General features: G+C 45.0%; 1 protein-coding gene across 1 annotated transcript in view; it reads right to left on the reverse strand.

Moving 5' to 3' along the window:
• Positions 1 to 19,030, reverse strand: part of MGAT4A (alpha-1,3-mannosyl-glycoprotein 4-beta-N-acetylglucosaminyltransferase A) — an 87,655-nt gene extending 68,625 nt beyond the window's left edge. The window contains exons 1-2 of the mRNA XM_080917003.1: positions 18,975 to 19,030; positions 14,193 to 14,549 (exon numbers count right to left, since the gene is read on the reverse strand). Coding sequence (XP_080773129.1) covers positions 14,193 to 14,286 — 94 coding nt within the window. The 5' untranslated portion in view covers positions 14,287 to 14,549; positions 18,975 to 19,030. The remainder of the gene's footprint in view (positions 1 to 14,192; positions 14,550 to 18,974) is intronic.
• Between the last annotated feature and the right edge of the window lie 4,625 nt (positions 19,031 to 23,655).

A 23,655-nucleotide genomic window follows, 5' to 3' on the forward strand; every position in this document is an offset into this window, starting at 1 on the left:
CTAGTATATACTACTGTATATGATATACTCTATATTCTATATACTATATTCTATTACTACTATATACCATACATGACTATATACTACTATATACTATATATTGTATACTATATGCTATATACCATATAATACTATATACTATTTATTGTATACTATATACCATATACTATTATATACTTTATGCCAAAACCAGCTAAGTGTCTAAACTTTGAAAATGGCAACTACAATGTGGGTGCCGGGTAGACAGATGAAGAGAACAGCACAGGGTCTAATACTGCATCTTAAGTGTTACTACCATACAGATAGAAAACCCAGGTCTGTTCTCTGACCTTCTCTATGACTTGGTACGAACCGTGAGCTATCTGTGAGAGGTTCAAGATATCACACATTTCATGACATCTGGACCCTGAGCATGCGCCCCTCTGGTAAATGGGTCAAGGTTCCCACCAGCCAGCCAATGAATGCACTGCCTGGGTTTACCTCAGCAGCTCTGAAGCAGACCAGCCTGTGAGCCAAGCCCTGGGAATTAACTACCAAGGCGCTTCAGTATGCACAGCTGACAACAGGTTTCTTATCAGGCTTGTGATAAGAGAAATCTTACAAAATTAGTGAGGTTTTTCTAAATTTGACAGGCAGATCCCTGGCACTCGACAGCCCGTCTAGCCCAAGTGATGCTGGAGGTTTCATGAGAGACCCTGTCTCAATAAGGTGGAAGGCTAGAGAGATGACTCAGCAGCTAGAAGCACACTTAGAGGACCCAAGTTCAGATCCTGGAACAAAGCCAGGTGGCTCACAACTGCCTGTAACTCCAGCTCTAGGGGACCCAATGCCCTCCTCCAGCCTCTGTGCACACTGCACTCATGTGTACATAGCCACACATAGGTGCACATGCATGCACACAATTAAAAATAAATACAAAATAAGGTGAAGAGCGAATGAGAGCTGACAGTGACCTCATCAAGGATGTAAATATGCGTGTGCATCTACTCACAGGAATACGGACACATAGACACACACACACACTGACACAGACACACAGATACAAACACACACACACACATGTATAGAGAGAGAGAGAGGAGAAAAACAGAGGATATGTCTAGCTATAGGAGTGAAAGGGGAAAACCCTGAGATGAAATTCAGATTATGAGAAATGAACAAAAAAATGTGAGCTCTTACACCACAAATCTGAAAATCAAGTTTTCCAGCTTCCTTTCCTTCAGACGAAAGAAAGTCATGTAGGGTAAGGGAAGCCTAGATATCTAGCTAAGGACTGGGACAAGGCCTGAAACACTTTTGTATACACAAAGTTTCTTTGGGGTGGGGAGAGAGTTACACTGAAACCACCACCAAGGAGGAAACAGAAACTTCTCTGCAGTGAAGCTTGCCCTACAAAGTGACTTCAGGTGGCAGCTGGCCACGAGCAGCTGGCCACCTGTGGAGAAGGAAACAAGGTAGCAAAGCCTTGCTTTTCCACCTGGCTTTTTACAGTCCCTGAACCCTCAGCAGGCCTGGCAGCTCTTTCTCCATGGAGCTGGGGCTCCCTGGTACAAAGCTTTGGGGTGAGTAGCTCATCTTAAGGGCCGGGAGAGCACAGCAGAAAGTGGCTGGCGAAACTAAAAAGCCTGCAGTTGCTAAGTCTCAGATTCTGACCTGTCAGAAAGTGCCTACAGAAGAGCTAGGGCTCTTTTAAGTATACCTGAGTCCACACCTTCTGCTAGGAAAATAGCTAGCCTGGAAACTCAGAAACAGGATGAGTAAGCTGGGATGCTTTCAGGGACCCCTGGGAAGATAATTGACAAACACAGAAAACAGCCCAAGTGGACCTTCAGTAGCCAAGCTGCTTTGTTGATTTGAATAAAAGGATTCTTTTTTTTTTTTTCCCTCACGGTGCAGTTTATTGCTTCTTCCATATCATTCAGGTGTGCAAGAGAGTTCACAGGACTAGCCAACAAGCTCTTGAACTCAGAGACAAAAGCGTGAGAGTAGAAAATGTTAAGAGTCCCGCCTCAGCTCAGTTCTCAAGCCCTGCTGCACAGGGCACTTAATGTCCCGTGTGAGCCGAGCTCGCTCTAAGCTCAGCTACTCAACCCCAGCCTTGTTTCATGCACAGAACGTCTCATGCCTGGCTTCCTTAAAACTATCCCCCCCAGAGCAGAACAACAACAACAAAAAGTGACTAAAAGGATCCTTGATGTACCTACCTGGGCTCTTCTTTCCTCTAATGATCATATAAAAAAAAAAACAAGCTTTATAGATGTAGATGTGAACCTGTATCTATTGATGTGTATCAAAAGTGGGAGGGAACAGGAAATTTTGCGTAAGGTCTGAAGTAAGCCACAGGAATGAAATAGGAGAACAAGGAAACAAAGACCGGTGCAGAGGTCACAAAACAAACCAGGCATTAAAAAAATATATGTCCTTAGGGGCTGTGGAAATGGTTCAGTTGGTGGAGTGCTTACCCACAGGCCCTGGCTTCATTCCCAACACCACATAAATCAGGTGTGGTGCTACACACCTGTGTTCCTAGCCTCAAGCTTCAAAAGCAGACTGATCAGAAGTTCAAAAGTCATGCCTTAGTTACACAACAAATCTCAAGGGCCAGCCAGGGCTACACAAGACCCTGTCTTAAAGAAGAAAAAAAGAATCTACCAATATCTAGCCCACAACGATGAACATCCTCTCATCTCAAAAAAAAAAAAAAAAAAAAAAAAAAAAATACCCTCTAGGTAGCTTTCTAAAGAGAAACGTCCTGAAAGAGATCCCTACATTTGCAGTGTCTATTAGGACAAGGGAGGAGCCGGAGAAGTCAGTTTCCAAAAGAACAAAAACCAAAACCAACAGGGAAAAATTTGCCTCATTCATTAAAAAAAATAAAAAGCCTCATTCATAAAAACAAACAAAAACAAACAAAACAAGCCTGTTTCTGGTCTTACAGGTAAAGACCAGAAACTTCTCTGCCCAGTAGGAACCAAAGGCTCAGACACCTAGTAAGTTTAATTGGGAGACGAGGAAAAAAAAAAGACTAGCATCAGCTTTATGTTAATAAGTACCTGAGATAATTAATGTATAAAGAGGAAAGGCTTGTTTTGGCTCAGTTTGCAAGGTTTCGGTTCATGATTGGTTGGCATGTTGCTTTGGCTTGGGGCACACAAAATAGCATGTTGGGGAAACATTTCACTCACCAAGGATGAGGAAAAGAAACAGGCCAGGGTCTTACAGCCCCCTTCAGAGCATGCCCTTAATGAGTTACCTCTCACTAGACTCCCCTTCAAGTGTCCACTACCCCTCGACAGTGTCAAGCCTTTAACACTTGGGTCTTTAGGGACACTCAAGAGCCAAACTGCAGTATGAAGCAACCCTGTAGACAGCTAGGACCAGACTGACTTGAGAGGGGTAGTAAATAGGTCTCTGCTTTCAAAACATTCCCTTAGTGATCCTGCCAGGCATGGTGGTCTGTCTCAGAGACATTCGCTGCTGGCTTCCTGCCTATTAGCCCCCAAACAATATAAGAATAATAATCACAACCAAACCTTGGGGAAGTTAAGAAACAAAAGGAAAGAGCTGTGTCTGGTGGCTTGAACCTGTAACTCCAGCACCCAGAAGGCTACAACAGGAGAATCAAAATAAACCCTGAGACAATGTGGGCTTACACAGTGATAAGTTCAGGACAGCCTGAGCGGGGCCTGAGAGATGACTCAGTAGCTAAAAGCTCAGTTACTCCTCTTGCAAAGGACTCAACTTTGGCTTCCAGATCTCAACAGCAGCTCATAATCACCTATACGAAAAGCAACTTCTTTTTCCTCTTAGAAATAATTGTCCGTTCCAAGGTTTACTGCCTCGTTCTACTAACCTAGGCCCAGTCCTGGCAGCTTCTAGCCTCTGTACAATCTAATCTAGGCCTAGAATGTTCTCAGCCTCTGAGACTTGCTGATGAGTAAGCTCACACTTTCTTGTCCTTTTGGACTCTGGCTGGCTGGTCAGCTCACTTATTCTGACTCAAATTCTTCTCCAAGCTGACTGATTCAATCTGGCTTCTCTCCCCCTCTCCCTTTCCCCCTCCCCTTTTCCCCAGCTTCTCCTGAATTGCTTTGCTTGGCCTCATACCTTTGGCAATATACTCTAATCTTCTGCCTTCTCGTTCTCTGGCTTGTTCTCTCTCCACCCATGTCTAGCTTATTCTCTCCTGGCAACCTGTTTCCGTAAAACTCTCCCAGTAAAACTGTCCCCCTACCTCCCCCCTCCCATCCCGGGTGTGTGTACTGCCCCTTCAGTAGCTTCCCTTTCCTCTCTCTTCTCCTGAGAGTTCAGCACATCCTAGTCTGTCAAATCTTTCTCTGATTTGTCACTTTGTCTGCCACTCAATCAGACCTCACTCTCAAACATGGCTGCTTCTTTAACTTCATTTTGAGACTAAAGGTACGAACTATGGGTGTGTCTGCATTCCAGCCATGGGTCTTGAAGGTTTATGGTAAGGACTGAGTCACACCACACCTAGAAACAAAATCTTGGGGTTCACAGTTCGATCCAATATCCTGTAACACCTTTAAGTCTAGTGCCACACCCTCTCCTGGCCTATTCTGGATCCTGCACTAATGCCCACAGAGGCACATAAGCATACACATAAACATACATCAATTTATATGATAAATAATTTAAAGAATAAGCATGCTTTAGAAAAGAATGAAGCCCATCCTACTGGGAGCTTCGAATAATTTTAAACATTCATTTTGCCAGATTTGTGCTTCTTCTGTCTGACTGCACAGCTTTAAGTTTAAAACAATGAACCATATCTTTACATAGAAAGGAAAAAAGGTACATGCATATTCATGGAAAGAGCCCATTAGAATCAGCCCCCTCTGTATGAGGGAGACAGACACACACAAGCACGTGCAACATCACCATCACACCAGTCAGAGCTAACAAGCACGTGCAACATCACTATCACACCAGTCAGAGCTAACAAGAACTCTCTAGACCCTGTGACCTCCTGCCTACCCAGGTCACTTCCTGCTCTCATCTATTCTGTGTGTACTTGGTCCTCTGCCGCTGGGACACACAGGGTATCAGTCAGCCCTCTACCACGAGGGCACACATAGGTCCAATCCAGCATCTTTATGGCAGTGAGGCCTCCCCCTTTATTTCTACCTCCATTCAGAACAACCTGGACGTCACTTCCAGTAAGCAGCCTTTCCAGACTCCTCATGGGAAGGAGCTGTTTCTACAAGCATCACGACATCAGCCCCAGCTGCAGGCACAGGTGAGTGGCTGCCTCCCAACACTCTTCCTTCATCCCTACCCCAGCTTTCCTCCGGGGGTCCGGTTCTGTGCTTTCCTCCCGTTCACCTTCTTATCACTCAGCATCAGAGCACACAGCACTCTGCACACATGAGAAAGGCAGGCAGGAGGCTAAATATAAACCACATTAAGAAACAAAATGTTAAGACCAGGTTCCTTCTGAGAAGGGCCACGAGAAAACCCCAGCAATTTCCAGGTAGAATGTTCAAGGTCTTGCCACCTAAGGCATGGAAAGTCACAACATTTACCTTGTGCTGGTACAATGTACCTAGCTGTCCCTTTGGGAGTCCGGCCAAAACCCATTTCCTCTGCGAAACCAGGAAAGTTTTCAGACAAGGGCAACGGAAGGCGGGGTCTTTAAAATAACTGACAAGTCTATGCTAAAATGTCAGTAGCAGAGTTGCTTTTTTGGCTTAGAAAACTGCGCTCTAGGTCGTTAATGGGTGAAGTCACATGCTGTCAAGCCTATTGCTCTGAGTTCAGTTCCCACAATCCACATGCTGGGAGGAGAGCCGTCTCCTGACCTCCAACACGTGCACATGTCCACACACACTTATAAAGAAAATGTTTAAGATGTGTCCTGTAGGTTGTTATAACGGTGGGTGACGCTGTGGGGGAGTACGAGGGAACTCTGTAGACTAGGTTGTATAAACTGGTTGTAAATATAAAATCATTGTGCACTAAAAATGTTTCAAGCAGGCAACAGCTGCTCACTGTTCAACATCACCTCTGTACTGCATTTCCACCCCTCCCCTCCCCCCTGAAGAGCAGAGGGGCAGTTTTTGTGTGGTGGGCTCCACAGTCGGTCTCAGATTGAGTCTAACAATAATACCCAGTGCTCGGAAGACTTTCACAGACTCACAACAATGGGGCACTACACCCCTCAGGCTCACCTTTATTTTCTCCTTCTACTCTGCTCTACTTTCCTTGCTCTGTTAAGAGGTTTTTTTTTTTTTTTTTTTTTTTTTTTTTTTTTTTGTCTTTTGTTTTTTTAATTTAGGGGAGAGGAGGTAGCTCAGTCAGTAAAGTACTAGCCTTGGGAACACAAGAACCAGAGCTGAATCTCAGAAACCACACTGGGGAGGCAGAAACAGGAGAATCCCCAGGTCTCTAGCCTATTAGGCAAGCCCCAGACCAGTAAGAGACTGTTGTTTTTAAAAAGTGACTAGTCTCCAAGGAACAATACCTGTGGTTATCCATTGGCCTACACATACATACTGACACACCGAAGGGGGAAAAAAGGTTTAACTGAGAGGCTGGAGAAATGGCTGATGTTAAGAACATTTGTCATGCTTTAAGAAGATTCAAGTTTTGTTCCCAGCAACGATACTGAACAAGTCGCCTCCCCCTGTAACTCCGGCTGGGGGGGGATCTAACATTCTCTGGCCTCCACAGACAGTTCTCACGTGGCATATTTTTACACAGATACATGCAAACACACACACATGAATTAAATCTTAACAAGCAAAATAAAATATTAGTTGACTGTTTTTGTTTACAAGAGACAGCTTTCAATAAAATGCTCTGATGTTCAAAGTGTGACCTCTAACATCTTCTCCACGAGAGGATGCATGTTTTCTCCAGGGCCTGAGGATGACACAGCCTAGACCCCAGGTTTGCAGAAGACAACTGAAGCAACAGGGGGATAGGAGATCTCTCAAGGTCAAATAGCCAACACTGACCTCTGAAGGACCCACAACGGGAATAGCTGGGAGCTGCAGGCATTCTCCAGGGGATAGCAATACCTGAGCAATAAAGCAACAAACAACCAATAAAGCAATCAGCCAGCGGAATGGAAGAGGGTCTTGGAGCAACTATGTAATCAGGGATGAGCAACACCAGAGATGGCAACATCTAAGGAGAGAGCAAGACCTTAACAGCCTAGCCAAACAAGTCAGCAGTGCCTAGAAGGTGGGAGATCCAGCACCCAGAACGACTAAGGTCCATTCATCTGAATTAATAAAAAAAGAAAGAAAGAAAGAAAAACATAGAGGTGCGCAAAAAGAAACAGGAAAGACCCATACATCTGAAAAACGCAAGAAACAGAAACTGCCATTGAGTGTAGCCAGAAGATGGTTTGCTGTGTTTGCTTCAACTTGAAGGGGAGTTTGCAGTTAGGGGCACAGACTTATCTTCCAGAGGACCTAGGCTTGATTCCCAGCACCCACATGGTAACTCACAACTATCTGTAACTATAGCTCCAAAAAAATCCCAATGCCTTCTTCTGGCCTGCAGGACTCCAGATACATGCGGCTCAAACCCCATACACAAAAAATAATGGGCAGACAGGAAGGAAAAGCAGAGTGCGTGGACACTGTGCACACTTTTAATCCCAACACTCAGGAGGCAGAGGCACCCAGATTTTGAGGTCAAGGTTAGTGTGGTCTACACAGGGAATTCCAGGTGAGCCAGCCAGAGCTACATAGTGAAAACTTACCTCAAAATTACATTGACAAAAAAACAAAAACAAAAAAAAAAAAAACAAAAAACACTTGGCAACATTGTAATAAGTATCAAACCCTGATAGAAACATTATTTGCAACGTGTCCATTTGTTTCTGGGAGAGACTCCCATGTGATCTGATAGAAGGGAGAGGAGCACCCTGACCAATGTGCTTTGGATACAGGACCAACTGTCCTGTATACTGAACTGTTTGCATTGAGAAGTTATGGGGGTGGGGCAAGTCTCTTTCCAAGAGAACATCCGCCTTTGGACTTCCTGGTTCTCGGGCCTTCCGTCCTGGGCAGGGATGGGAACATGTACCTTCAGCTCACCTTACTCTTGGGTATTTGGGCTTCGACTAAATCAATACCTGTTTCCTATCTTACAGGTATCTCCTGGGACTTCCTGTCCGCTATAGTCCCAGGACCCAATTCTTCTAGTCAATCTCCCTAGGCTTCAATTCAGATCTTAAATGTCCCTAAAGGTCTTCACATTAAAATCTTGTCCCCAGCCTGTGGCACCACTGGTGGGCTCTTTAGGAGGTAGGGCCTAGAGAGAGGAAGCTCAAAGTCAGACACCAGGACCCCAGCCTTTCTTGTCTCTTTGTTTGGAGGAGGAACTTTAGGGGTCTTGTTTGCTTGTTTTTATTTTTGAGAGTCTTGCTGTGTGGTCCAGTCTGGCCTTGAACTCACAGGGAGCCTCCTGCCTCAGCTTCTCTACAGCTGGGACTATGGGCACAAAATGCCAAGTTCCTGTCTTTGCTTCCTGCCTACAACGAGATGACCAGGCCACGTTCACCTTATATTCGCCACCAATGATGACATACGGCCCCACCACCACAGGCACCAAAAGCAACAGGACAAAAAAAGACTCGAACCCAGACCTCTGAAACTACCAGCTCACTTTCTCAGACACCACAGAAAGCTAGCACATCTCATACGTAAAACAGAAAAGAATTCACTAGAGACTTTTGGGTGTGTACATATATGTACATTTACTGCATATACGCTTCCTATGGAGATGCCCAATACAACAGCAGACTTACTCAAGACCAACAGTGATGACATAAGCTAAACAGCCATGCCTCAGAAACAGGGAACCCAAAAGCCACACTGTGGCACATGCGTGTAATGGGGACAAGAGGAAGAAAAGAGAGAGAGAAAAAAAAAAAACACGAAGAAAAATACTCAAACAAATTAAGGCTGAATACTTACTAAATCTGTTTTTTAAAACAGTCCATGTATCAAGGGAGCTCAAAAAAAAAAAAAAAGAAAGAAAGAAAGAAAAAAGAAAAGGGGGGATGTTACCACAGACTCCAATTTATACCGTGTTAAAATGATAGAAAGTTTAACAGTCAATCATATGGGGAGCATGGAGAGAGAAGGATGCAGCATCTATGAAGGCATCCAAACAGATCGATAGCCAGCTGGCTCAGCATGGAACACACACACACACACACACACACACACACACACTTTTTCCCAAAAATCTTGTTTAAGAATTAAGTCAAATAAAAATAGTCTAGAATAAACAAAAACCAGAATCCATTACTAGCTGACACACCTAGTAAGAAATCACAAAGGGCACCCTCTAGTCTGACAAAGAAAATTTCCTCAAAAGATAATTCAAACAGCCCACAATGAGCACTAGTAATTATGCAACTATAAGGGACACTACAAATGTATCTTTTCTCCCTTCTTATTAAGCGATTTTAATTTAAGTATATAAAATAACAGACATAAAATATTGCCAGCTCAGTAATGTTGGGAAATGCATGAATAGCTGCCTTCATCAACATTTGGGGGAATGGTAAGTGGCGATCAAACTTCCGAGAAAGGAAAGACAGATGGTAACAACATACTTGCAACAATACATAATGGCAGATGTGAGATCATAATTACAGCACATGGTTGGGTTTGCAACATTAATAGATGTAAATATATGTAACAATATGACCAGGCCTAGAAAGGGTAAAAGTATACAGAGGTATCAAGGGGCAATTTTTTGTTTTTTTAATGTTAATTGTGTGCATGTGAGTTCCTGGAGGCAGACGAGGGAGTGTGTGGAGCTCAGAGACCAACTTTTCGGAGTTGTGTCTCTCCACACACCGTTATTTGGGTTCCAGGGATTGAACTCTAGTCACCCGAATTGTGTGGCACAGCCTTTTGCCCATTCGCCTATCTTATCAGCCAACGAGTAACATTGCTATATTAGATTAAAATTAAGAAAATAAAGCCTAATGTTGAGTTTGATATGCTAATATATGTAACACACATACCTGGAAACAGTGAGAAAATCATAAATTAATTTTAATCGCAACATTAGAATGTGGTTAATGAAAGAAATGCAGAGGGAAAAGACATGAAAGATAGAAAACAAAAAAAATAGAATAAATCCAACTACATCAAAAATAACATTAGACACAAATGAACCCAAGAAACAATTAAAAGGTGGTCATCAGACTGAGTGAAGAGATCTAACCACAAGCTGTGTGGAGACACACCATTGACAGTCTGGTGTTCCTCAAATGACTAAATGGAGTTACCAAAAGACCCAGAAATTCCCAGATCCCCCAAAGAAAACCTAAGGCAAGTTCTGGTTCATCATCACTAACAGGGAAAAGGTAGACAACTCGAACATTCATCAAGGGATGAATACCAATTTGCTACATTTGTACAAAGGCATCATTAGGAGCTGAAAAGACGGCTCAGTGGGTAAAGCCCTTGCTCTGTAAGGTGAAGGACCTAAGTCGGATCCCCTGCATCCACATAAAAGCCAGCCAGGCACTGCAACAATGTCTGTAACCCCAGCAGGGGAGAGGAACACATAGGTGGATCCCTGGGACAGCCAGTCAAGCAAAAGCAGTGAGCTCCAGGCTCAGTGAAAAACACTGACTCCAAAAATAAGGTGGAGAGGACCAGCTCAGTACAAGCATTGGAGTAGCTGCACTTCTGAGAAGCTCATAGTCCTAGAGCCCATGCGGGGTAGCTCAGCCTCCTGTAACACCAGCTTCCAAGGATCCAATGTCTTCTGGCCTCTACACACACGTATACATATACACATAGGGACACATAAATAAAAATGAAAAAAGAAAAAAAAAAAGATGGAGGGGCTGGAGAGATAGCTCAGCAGTTAAGAGCACTGACTGTTCTTCCAGAGGTCCTGAGTTCAATTCCCAGGAACCACATGGTGGCTCACAACCATCCTTAATGGGATCCGATGCCTTCTTCTGGTGTGTGTGAAAACAGTGACAGTGTGCTCACATATATAAAAATAAATCTTTTAAAAAAAAATAGTGGAAGATACAGCCATCAAACCTGTGTCCTACACGAGTGCCTGTACACATAAGTGCACAGACATACAAAGTACACATGCACATGGTAGATCCTCGCATGCATACATCGTTCATTTGAAGAAAAAAAAGATTGATCTATGTCACATCACAGACCTGAAGCATGCTGAGAAAAACAAAACAAAAACAAAAAACAAAAACCAGTCACCAAAGGCCACACATTACACAGCTCCACTTATGAAGAAGTTCTGATCAGGGAAATCTGTAGGCAGGAAGTAGGTTAGCAATAGCGAATAGCAATAGAAGAAACGAGGTGCTGTAATAATGACCTCCTGACCTCCTGACCTCCTGACTATTCAGCAAGTCCTCCAGCACTCAGCTAAATCCCACCTCGGCAGGCTGTCTCTGTTTAGTGTAGACACCCTACCCCAAATGAATGATTATTTATCAATACATTCAATGGGTCAATTGTTTAGTATGTAAATTATAACTCAATAAGGCTGTTTTAAAATTCTCTGTACCCATTCTTGCTCAAGCAACCACTGCACAGACGTTGTGTCTTAGGGGCGTGACAAGCATGTGGCCGTGAGTCAGGCATGTGGACACAGTCTAGCCCGGTGCAGGGAGCTGTGATACTTCCTTGGTTTTCCTATTTCCGCACTGTGTTTGTCCATGGAGAAAGTTCAATGGTACCCTACCCACACCAGCACATGACACTTGGAATCATTCTAATCCTGTTCTCCCAATACCCACCTACAACTTCCCCAGTCTTTCCATTCTACAGATCTGGAACTATCTCTCATTTTTAATGTGGGAATCCAGTATGTCCCGCTAAACTGGCTCCCTGCCCTGAGTCCCAGCTTCCTCTCACCTATGCCAATTTCATGGGCTAGCTCCAATTCTTCCGGGTAGTGAAAGTAGACTATCCTAAGCCAGCTGTACGCTGTGTATCCCCCACATGTCTGTCAAAGCGAGCAGCTCCCAATTACAGAGAATGCATGACCTATTCCCTTTTAGAAATCAGATCTGCACCCAATGTGCTCACTTCCTGACCTGGCTTTCACACTGCGCCTACTCTATAAAGTACCACGAAGAATCATGAGGCTCTGCCCGCACTGTTCTGGGCAGCAAACCTTTGGCTAGCAGCATGAGCTAGAGAATGAACACATGACCTCACTAGCCAGCTACAGTCTCTACCACCCTCCTTTGATGTCTCCAACTACAGAGCAGAGGCAGCAATGCCTCTGGGGTCATGAGGACTGAAGGACCAATGCATAAGGAACAGGACAGGCACTGTTATTGCCTCTCCTCCGGATGACCAGACTATATTTGTTGCCAGTCCCTGCTCAAAGGCATGAGGATTCTTCTCATTCTTTAATTTCATGGTTTCAAGTGCTAGGCACGGGGCAGGTATATGTAAGGAACCATGCATCCAGGCATATATAAGGGAACCACAAATCCATATATATATACATGGGACCATACATCCAGCTATATGTAAGGGACCATGGTTATATGTAAGAGACCATGTACTCAATCATTAGAGTGGTCACAGAAATGGCAGCAATCAACACAGGGGTTTTACACAAGAAAACGGAAGGCCTGGGTGGACCCCTAAGCCTGAGCAAAACAAAGCAGAAAACCAGACTGCACAGCGGCTCAGAGGGCCACAGTCGAGTGACCTGACTAGACATGGTACTGCATAGCAAAGGGACTTCTACTGTCCCAGTTCCCCTCTATGCTAAAGATAATCAGATAATCATACATCGTAATCGATGGAACTTTAAGAAAAATACTAGTAATGCTGCTGATACCTAAGAAACAAGATCAGAAGCAAGGTAATTCCAAAACAAACCCCACTAAGGGGAGAGCTGAGTTTCTGTATTACTAGAATTCTCCCAATAGGTAAGTTCCCTGAAAGGAGAAAAAACACCCCAAGTATTTGTGTTATGGTCAGTTTTCTTATCGGTGAGTCATTAACTTCATTTATGTCAAGAACAATCATCTCTTTGACTCGAGCGATTCTAATTACACCCTCTCATTAGGTGCAATCAAGAACTGAAACCAAGCCAGCGAGAAGGGAAGGGCGAGTTAGGGCGATTGTCCACAAGCTGATGCCCTGAGTTCAATACCCAGGACCCAAATGGTGAAAAGAATGAGCCAACTCCTGAAAGCTAACTTCTTGACATCCAAATTATGCCAAGGTGGCACACAGGCAAAATGAGGAAATGAGCGATACAATGTATTACTAAAAGAATTTTAAGCTGAGACTTTCAACGTATACCCAAAGAACTTGCCTGCAGGGAAACTTTCACCAGTTATTTCTCCAGTGCCTGAGCTAAAACTCAACTCAGAGAAAGACAGAAAGTAGATGGGAAAAAATGTAAGACTTATCCACAGTACTAAGTACGTGTTTCTCGAGTCCCGCTACTTACGGTATACAAGCAGATGCACATAGCTACGATTCAAATGCATAACGTATATGTGCCCAGTGAGGTATGTATTACCAACGCAGGTATAGAGATACAAATGCACAGCAGAAATCAATCATCTTCATGGGCCAGGAAGGCAACGTCAACAAGACAAGCTTCAAATACTCCAGGCGATGAACACGGCTCTGACAACACGCAGCCTCCCCAACACTTCCGCCCCCTCTACCATCAGCACTTCTTAAATCAATGCCAGGAGAGGGAGAGAGGGAGAGGAGCCAAAGACCATCACCCCTTCAAGTAATTTTAATCAACAGACAACAGTTCTAGAGTCTGCACCCAATTATAATTCCGAAACCTCTAATACTCCAATCAGAATTTCTCCTCGTTGCCAAAGGAGCAATCTGTCAAGCTATGCAGCTGGAGTCATTAGTTACACACCTCCAAGTCAGGACCTTAACTAGTATGTATGTTTCCTGAAGGCCCTGAGCACCCCCTTTGATGTGTTTTCCACAACACTTTTAGGGCACATGATAAAGGGTGGGGGGGGAGCTTTGTTACACAATGTGGCTTTCCAAAGTGTGATCACAAGATACTAAAAACAAAAGGGCTGGAGTTAGAAATCTATTACTGTCTGCCCAAGAAAACTGTTTCATTTTTGTATCAAAAGGAGCCGCCACCACTGTGCAGGCTCACCCTGTTTCCACTTGGTTCAGGGACCTCCTCCTTACCTTTCCCATTTTGCCATGTGGTATACCAGGACAGGGTAAGGAAGGATGTGACAAACACCAGCGCAGTGGCCACAGTTCCATTTCGGAACCTCATCTCATTTCAACATCACACTGGTTCGAAAGTTGGCGAGGACGAGCAAGACCGGTCTCTTTCCAGCCTCAAGCCAACAGAATCCAGAACGCCTTGGCCCCGGACCAAAAGAAAACAAAACGAAAAGCAATTGATGATTGGGGTTCACTTCAGATGCTGGGCAGAAGGCGTCAGGCAGCAAAGCGACAGTGAATATTGCTCTTCCAGATTGTCTTCGCAATTTTCAGAGGCTGAGGGCTACAAGCTGCTGCTGCTTTTTCTTCTTCCTGTCAGGGGAAAGAAGAGAAAGGAAAACTCACTAAATAATGCAAACCAGAGGTTTCTCCATTTATTTTTTTTTTTTTTTGGCATCAGAGGCAGACTTCTGTCAAGGCTAAACTGTACTTATGAAGACCATCCCCATATTAAAACGATTCATTTCTTATAGCAGAATTAGAAGGGTCTTTTCTCTCCAAGGAAACAAACTGTATTCCCTCCTGGCTGGTTCATGGAAAACATAAAAAAAAAAAAAAAAAAAAAAAAAAATTATGGTTGCTCATTTAAAGAGAGAAGTTGTGAAGCACCCGGATTCCCAAAGGGATCTCTAACAACTGAGCCTCAAACTTCACTCCCCCACGTTATTATTCAGCTGCACAATAGCAAGCAATGGTTAAGGAAATAAATAAGGATAAGGGAATGTACAACTGGAATCGTCTGAAGATTCGGTGATCCAGCTCTGGCTTACAACATCACTTAAATGCCCCCAGCATGCCTCTTTCCCTCCACTCGTCCAAGCTTCATCTATGAAATGAGAGCAACGGGCTCTGGAGTCCCACATATCGTAAGTCACAAAAAGCTTACAATTACCAATAGCCTCATCTTAAGTTTTAGAGGAAAAACCTGGAAATATTTACGGAAGAAGAGGCAGTGATCCAGCCCACTCTGAGCAATAGCCCACCCCATCGGGATCTTACGGTCAAGAAATGAGGAGGGCCGCTATTCATCTGACTAAAATGCTGAAGACCTGGAAAGGCATGAGATTGCTAAGCAGAATGCCCAGCATGAGACAGGTCCTCAATAAATAACTGTATCGAAAAGAAAAGTAAGCCGGCAGATTCGACCAGTCATGCGCATGTCTACTCTACACATAACTGGTCTCGCCCCCGAGGGGCTTGTCAGGCAGTCTGAGATGTGCATTGATATCTAGTGGCATGGTGGGGGGGAGGGGTCCACAACTTGTGGTGGTACACTAGGCGAGCCTCTAGACGGGTGAGTTACTGCACCTCCAAAACGAACTCTCAAACTAGGAGTCGCATCTCTCAGTGGAAGGGCACACCTGATTAAAGCAGGCATTTCATTCACAGGCAACACACCAACTACAACCTCAGCTATTTCTAGCTCTGTGAATCACTGGGAATCTCCACTAGCCAAGGGAGACCACACAGGGACAAATGACAAAGAGAGCCGGTAAGGATAGTCACTGTAGTTTACCGGCTTTTTCTCTTCCTTCTGGGCCCTTTATGTGACTTAAACCCTCACTAAGTCCTTACGGGACAAGCGTGACAAACCCTATTTTACACACAAGGAGGTAAACCAGATGAGAAACCCCAGTTTCAATGGCTTCTAAGTGTAAGTTCTCTTTCTGTTTGTTTTCCCAGACAGGGTTTCACTATGAAGTTCTGGCTGTCTTGGAACCCACTGTGTCCACCAGGGTGGCCTTGAACTCACGGAGATCTGCCTGCCTCTGCCTCCCAACATCCTTGGATTAAGGGTATGCGTCATCATCAGAGCAGATTTTTTTTTCTGCCACCTTTTTTGTCCCACAGATCAACTGCTTACACCACAACAGGATGGAGACGCTGCCGGAGCAACAGTCTGCAGCTCAAGGGACACTAGAGAGCCTTTCTGAGTGTTAACTTGGCTCAACAGAAAACATAAATTTTCAAGACTTGTTACGTTTAAAAAACAAAAATGTTCTCTGTGCCGGGGTAAGCACCAGCCTGTTGTGGTATAAACTACAGAATGAACAGGAAATTTCACAGTAGGAACATGCAACTCTAAACAAATTTCCCACTTCCTGCAGCCTTTGGCTAATCCCTCCCTCCTGAGTCCCCAACAAAGCATGCCTGTTAGTTTCTCAAGCCAGGGACTCTCATTTCTGTCTAACATTCTACAAGTGCTACTTTTCACTGTATCACTTGTGACTGCCTGAACCCAGGGCTCTGCGCTCACCTCCCATGGCTAACTTTATCACAACTACACCCCTGTTGACCACCTACAGCCAAAATCCTCACCAGGAAAACAAAATCCAATAATCTTAAATTCCACCAAGTACATTAACTCAATAAAACACTTAAGAGTGACTTCTGACTCTAAGGACAGAGGCACTATCTCAGTAAACTGTAACTTGTTATCTCAAGCCTGGCATGACATTGTGCAAACATGGCTTTCACTTTCTGTCCATGTATAACGGAGTTATATTTTTCTTCAGATAGAATTTTGTTGGGGGGGCGGGTAGAGCTGGTTATTTATATAAATATCCAGTTGACATAAATCAGGAAGCAGAGACATGCAGAATCCACTTTAAAATGATAATCTCAAAGCTTTTATTAATGGGGCTGGAGAGATGGCTCAGCAGTTAAGAGCACTGGCTGCTCTTCCTGAGGTCTTGAGTTCAATTCCTAGCAACCACATGGTGGCTCACAACCATCTGTAATGGAATCCGACGCCCTCTTCTGGCCTGCAGGGATACATGCAGGCAGACGGATGTATACATAATAAATAAATAAATCTTAAAAAAAAATAAAGTTTTTATCAAGCTGGGTGGTGGTAGCCCATGCTTTTAATGCCAGCACTTGGGAGGCAGAGACAGATCTCTATGCCAACCTGGTTCCAGAACAGCCAGGGCTACACAGAGAAACCCTGTCTCAAGAAACAAACAAACAAAAAGTTGCCTTATTAAATACAAATGAAGCCTATATAAATGTATAAATGCCATAGATTAACCGTTCATAATACCTAGAAAGCACGTGGAATATTAAATACTGGACCTAAGAAGTTTAGGGAAGAAACATAGAATGAATTCTACTACGAAGTTCTGACACCTCAAAAGAAAAGGGAGTGTCATACTCCACCGGAACGCAGCTATTCATTTTACACCAGGGTTTTCCAAACGAAGCTTCATCATGAAACACAGCTGAATAAAATCTCCAGAAGGGGGGAAACAGAACAAGCCACACACCCTTAAACCACCCCAGGCAGCTGCGAGACGGGTTCATTAGACACAGGTGACCTACATTTGTATCCGTGGCCATGTATGTGATCACTTATATACCGACCTTACCTTAAGACTGTCCTGGACTATCAACTGGCACAACCAAGTCTTTAAACACCCCCCCCAAAAAAAGGCTACATTACTACTAGCCATTCCTTCATCCTCCAAAAGATGCTTTCAACTCTAACCCGCAGAATGAGGAATCTATTTTGCTAATAGATTTAACAATCTTGCATCTTACTTCTTACATTACTGTTTTTTTTTTTTTTTTAATTAAGTTTTTTAAGTGTTCTCTGAAATATCCCATGTGTTCCATGGCTAAGAACACTTTGGCTAACATTTGGTAGAGTCCTTAATCAGCATCCCACAGACAAAACAGAGGTGCCTGAAAGAACCAGAGGCACAATTCATGACACCCCGGATCAATGAACACCATGACGTAAGCCTGCACAACTTTATAAACCGCAATTATGAAAAACCCATGTCCTTTCCACTTATAGAATATAAATACTTCTCTTATACAGCTTACATAATTTTATTGTCTAGTATGTTACGATTTACACCTAGGGGTTAAAGGAACCTATGTCACCATAACCTGTTAGTAAAACTATTCCTTAAGCATTCGAAAGAGAAAGGAGCCTGAACCACAGAGCGCGTGTTACATGAGTCTAAATTTAGATTTTTACATTCAAGTGAACAACCGTGCCATTCTTTATCTCTTACCAAATAATTTGTCAGACAGCAAAAGGCACAACAGCAAAATAGATGGCAGGCTTGAAGAAGATATAACATCCTATCTACCTCCTGCTATTTCCTAATTCCGAATGTAAGTCGTGAACCCGCTCCTGAGCTCACAACGCTTAGAGAAATAAAGGCGGGCTCGGGAAGCGTACCACTGCCACCACTTAACGTTAAGCCTTCCAGACATCACCTGGCACACCTGGAGGAGTCCGAGACCCCACCAGGGGTCAGGGAGGGGTCCCTCTCGCCGCTTCCTGGAGATGAAGGAAACCCGGGCCTGGGAGGGGAGGGTCCCGGGCTCGCTCCCCCGTACCTCGGGCACATCTTAGTCCCCCGCAGGCAAGCGGCCCCCGCCCTACCTGCCCCACGGCGGCGCCACCGCCAGCCCTCCAGCCGCGGGGTCCTGCCCGCAACTCTTGGCCCCGCTGCACGCGCACACAGCACTGCACTTTCCCGGTGCTCCGGGGCCGACTGGGGAGGCTCCAAGCAGGCCACCGGGAGGGAGCGCAGCACCGAAGGGCTGCGGTGGCGGCGAGGCGCGGAGGGCGCCTGGCCCGCGCCCCGCTCCGAGGCCCCGCGCGCGCGCGATCGGACGCCGGCCTCGGGACGCCCGGGTTCCCCCGCCAGCAGGTGGGTGCTCCGCTGACCCCGCCGTATTCCACCTGGCGACCCCTGCCCGGCGTCCCGTGCTCCTCACCTGCCGCGGGCCAGGGCGCTTCTGCCGCGGCCGCCGGCGACGCTGCTGGAGCCGCCTCCGCCGCCGCGGGCCGCGCGCCCCGCCCTCGCCAGGGACAGCCCCTGCCCAGCCCCCGCCCCAGTCCCCGCCAGCCATTGGCCGCCACTTCCCCAAGCGCCCCGCTACCGCTGCCAGTGGCTGGCCCGCCTGTCACTCAGTGGCGCAATGGAGCAGCCTATATATTTCTCCCCAGCCCTTTTCCCCCTGCAACGGTGCCGCGGCTGAGTCTGGAGCGCAGTCGCCACATCTGGCTTGTACCCTCTCCTCTGGCCTGAGCGCATGCAACCACGGGAAGCAACAAAGGCCCCAGCGGGCCCTCGGTGCACAACCTGGCCACCATGGCCTTTCCTCCTAGCTCTGGGTCCCATCTTCTGGCGGTCTAGGCGCGGTGACAGGTCCTGGCTCTAATCCAACCATAGCTCCCAAGGCCCGCTGTTTCAAGCATTACACTGCCAGCCAGTCTCAGTGAGAAGCATCTTTATCCTCCAGCTTCCAGGAGGAGGCAGAGATGCAGGGACCAACTGGAACAACTAGAAGCAACAAATATGACTAGGGTTTAAACGCACACCGTGCGGTGCTAATGTCCCCGATTTTTCTGCCATGCTGGTTAGTACTTTCTTCTCTCTTGAGCACACGTCGGATTTCCATTTCTTAAAGTTTAAAGTTGGCTGCAGATAAAAATAGAAGAACATCTATAGAAGACGTGAGTGGTCTGCCCATTTGGGGCCGCTAATAATTAATTAGCCCTGTACAGGTTGTCTGTTAGATATCAAGCCGGGCAGATGTTAAGATCTTTAATTGCTTATCATAAGTTAGTCCCCATTTCTCACACATGAGCTCAAAGGTTAAAGAGTTTACCTATGGTTACACAACTAATAAGGTAAGAGATGTGTTTGTCTTCACTGCTCCCACAATCCTCCCAACAACCCTTGAAAGACTTACAAGAAATCAAAGAACTAGGAGACAGTCTTGTTCCTGGCCAACCACAGAGATCTGTATCAAAAGGCAGTAATTCAAAAAAAAAAAAAAAAAAAGAAAGAAAAAGAAAAAAAAACTCTAGTACACAACATCAGAGTGAGGGAGTTTTGGGTTTTTTTTGGGGGGGGTTAATTTTTGTCTCAAAAATAAGTGTTATTAAATAATTAGGTACTATATTTATAGGTTTCTCGGCTCTCCTGTGGTGAGATTTCTCTCTCCTAAGCTGTCTGAAAACTCCAAAAAGATACTCTCTCAGTCTCCTCTTCCCCAGCACCAGCTGGGGTACGAGAGAAAAAAAGGTGAACCCAATGGGTAGCTTTGCTTTCTACTTTGGGGAAAATGAAGCTAAATTCCCCATATAACTGTGCCTAAAACACTGCCAGTTAGCAACCCGGAAATAGACCTCAAAATGGACATAAGCAATGCAGATGGACCCCTACCAGACACAGTGCCTGGAACACGGTTGGGTTGACTTGCTAATTCTCCTGTCAGTGTAGACATACCAGGCCTTGCTACCTTTCTACTACTCCGAATGTCAGATCAGTTCATTGCTTCCTGCAGAGGAAGAAAAGATTCGACAGGAAAGAAACAGCCCTCGAGCTGTGTTGTGTAGGGTCAGCTAAAAGACTGAACCACACAGCCAGCCGTTCTTCTGATGTCCCAAGGTTAGACAGAGAGAAACTAGGGTATTCTGTGGGCACGAATAGTTATTTAGGCAGCTAACAGTGACTAAACCCGATTCTCCTTGATTCAGAGTCTTCTAGTACTCCGTTCAAATCTTTAGCAAGCCACACACTTTTGGATGTCTGGATGAATATTTAAAAGACCTATTTTACTCTCTCTCTCTACTTTTTTTTTCCCCTCCTGGTAAAGGAAGGGAATGGGAGTGTTCTCAGACGTTTTCTAAGCAGAGACAAGGGTCAGATGAGAAGAGAAAATGGAAAAGATGTAATATGGATACAGACCGGAGTGATACATTCAGGAAGATACTCAGGTGGTCTCTCTAGACTCTGTAAACGAGGAAACATCGGAAGTGAAAAGAAGCAATAAACCTCCAAGAGTTGAAGACCCTTTGTAATATTTTTCTGTTCATCTATTTAGTGTGAGGTCACAGGTGTGGTTCGGCTCTCACACAGAAGACAGAGGGCTCCTTCTGAGGGTGCACGCTGTAGGGAACTGGGGGTTGAACTCAGGTGGTCAGGCTGGATGGCACGTGCCTTTAAAGGCTGAGCCATTAAAAGCCCAAGGGGGAGGAACGCCTTTTTCATTCTCCATTCATCTGGCAGAAGGACAGCTTTTCTAAGAAACTGTGGGGAACCTGCCATGATTAAACTTGTCTCTATTCACAGTGCTGAGGGGAAGCTGTGAAATTCCGTTGGCCGAGCTAAGAAACTGGGATGGTTTGAAACATGCCTGCTAGCTGGGAGTTCGAATCCATGATTCCCCTCAATTTTGCAACATTCTCATCCTGATGTCTGCCATGCTGGTTAGTTTTCCCTTCTCCCTTGAGCACACATCGGATTTCCATCTCTTAAAGTTTGAAGCTGGCTCTGGATCGAAATGAAAGGACATCTATAGAAGACATGAGTGGCCTGCCCATTTGGGGCCGCTAATAATTAACTAGCCCTGTGCACGTTGCCCGTTAGATACCAAGGCTATGACCAAGACTACCTGCTTAGCCACACTTTAATAGCCACTCGTGAATGATATAAGCTTGATTAATGGTGCGTGAAGGGAGACACAGTGGAAAACAACTTTCCATCCTATGTTTCATATCTTGGAAAATGATTAACTAGGGATTGGGTACTAAAGATTGCTTTAATTGCTGGGCATGGTGGCTCATATCTATAATCTGAGCACTCAGGACACTGGGGCAGGAGGGTTACAAGTTCAAGGCCAGTCTTAATAACATGGCGAGTTTGAGACCCAGTTTGACCTATGAGACTCTGTCTCAAAACAAAACAAAACATCCAGCATCAGGATCTGCTTAATTGGCAGTCCAAGTTAGTCCAAATCCTGAATCTGATCAACTTCTGTTTTGTTTTTAAATCCCTTCTGTGACCATTGCCCCTCTCTCCTGCTGCCTCTTCAGGGAGTTTTTAGTTCTGTGGTTTCTCTTTTTACCTTCACACTATCAGTAAAACCAGAGCCGAAAAGGTCAGCCGGTAATGTCACCACCATTCTGTAGCCCAGTGGTCCTCAACCTTCCCAATGCTGCGACCCTTTAATACAGCCCCTTATGTTGAAATGACCCCAAACCAGAAAATTATTTCAGTCGCTACTTCATGACTATAATCTTGCTACTGTTATGGATTATGATGTAAATAGCTGTGTTTTCTGATGGGTGACGCCTGTGAAAAGGTCATTCAACCCCAGAGAGGCCACAACCCACAGGTTGAGAACTGTTGCTATAACTGTCCCCACCAAAGCTGTTGAGTGATGGCTGTCCTTTACACAAATGTTTGCTCTTCCACGACCCACTCCCCAAGGCCTATGATTCCAGAGGCAGCTGGTGGCTCCCCATGGAGTCTCACAGACTAGTGAGAGACTTGGATAAGTAATTAAATCACAGGACTTTGCTGCAAGGCACAGGAGCTAGGCAGTGACGGGACCATTAATCAGATTCTCGGGCAGGGAAGGCTTCCTGGAAGTGACATTCAAGCTAAAAGCAGACTCCACACAGGAAACGAATCTTTTCCTTTTATCTCTTTGATGATGTTTGGCAGTGAGGCCTTTCGTGCATTAATGGGTTTCCAAGAAATGGAGCAGTGTTGCCAGGCTGTGTTTGTCTTGTTTCCCACCCTGTCTTTCCCTGTGTAAGCGATCAGACTTGTATGGTTTGCACTTGGTTACACATGCAATCCTGGTGTCCTGGATTGGACCTGCGTCCAGGGTTTCAAGAGGCATCACACCTGGAGGTTGTCCCTGGCTCTTTCAAACGGTGTATGCAGGGAATCTTCTGTTTCAATCAGGAGACATGGCGATGCTGCTTTTATCTACAATTAGTAGCTCCTCCTCCTGTGGGGCCACAGAACTGAATATGGGGGTTGTAAAAAATCTGGTGACAGTATGAGCTTCTTGAACACATGAAGGGCAAATGTTAATTCAAAATGAAATCGGTGGTAAATCTAAAGTGTTTGTGATGGCACCTGCCCATGTTACATGAGTTACATGTGTTACACATGTTACACACATTACACACTGTATCCTTGTTTCTGAATACGAAACATTTGTACTTTGTACTTGGTATGCCATCACCCACACAGTACCTGTAACACCTCAGTGTCAACATGTGACTACTGTATGCTATGCCTTCCAATGTATCACACACACTAAATTGTCTGCTCTTATGAAAAGAGGATGCTCTAATTATAGAAAAACAGTAGCATTTACTATTTACCTACTGCTGTTTCTTAGCACGTAAACATTAAATTAGTATGTCTTTAATTTACATTGGGTTCAAATGTTTGGTTTTAAAACTTGCTACTTGAGCCAGGCATGGTTCAACCTCAATTTTATTCAACCCGGCATTCTTAGAGGCAGAGGCAGGCAGATGTCTTTGAGTGCCAGGCCAACCCCGTCTCAAAACAACAACAAAACCAAAAATGTGCTACTTAACTTGCTGACTTGAATTCACTGGAAGAAATCATTAAATGAATTTTGG

The sequence above is a fragment of the Micromys minutus genome (genome assembly GCF_963924665.1).
Source record: "Micromys minutus genome assembly, chromosome: 5".
Lineage (NCBI taxonomy): Eukaryota > Metazoa > Chordata > Mammalia > Rodentia > Muridae > Micromys > Micromys minutus.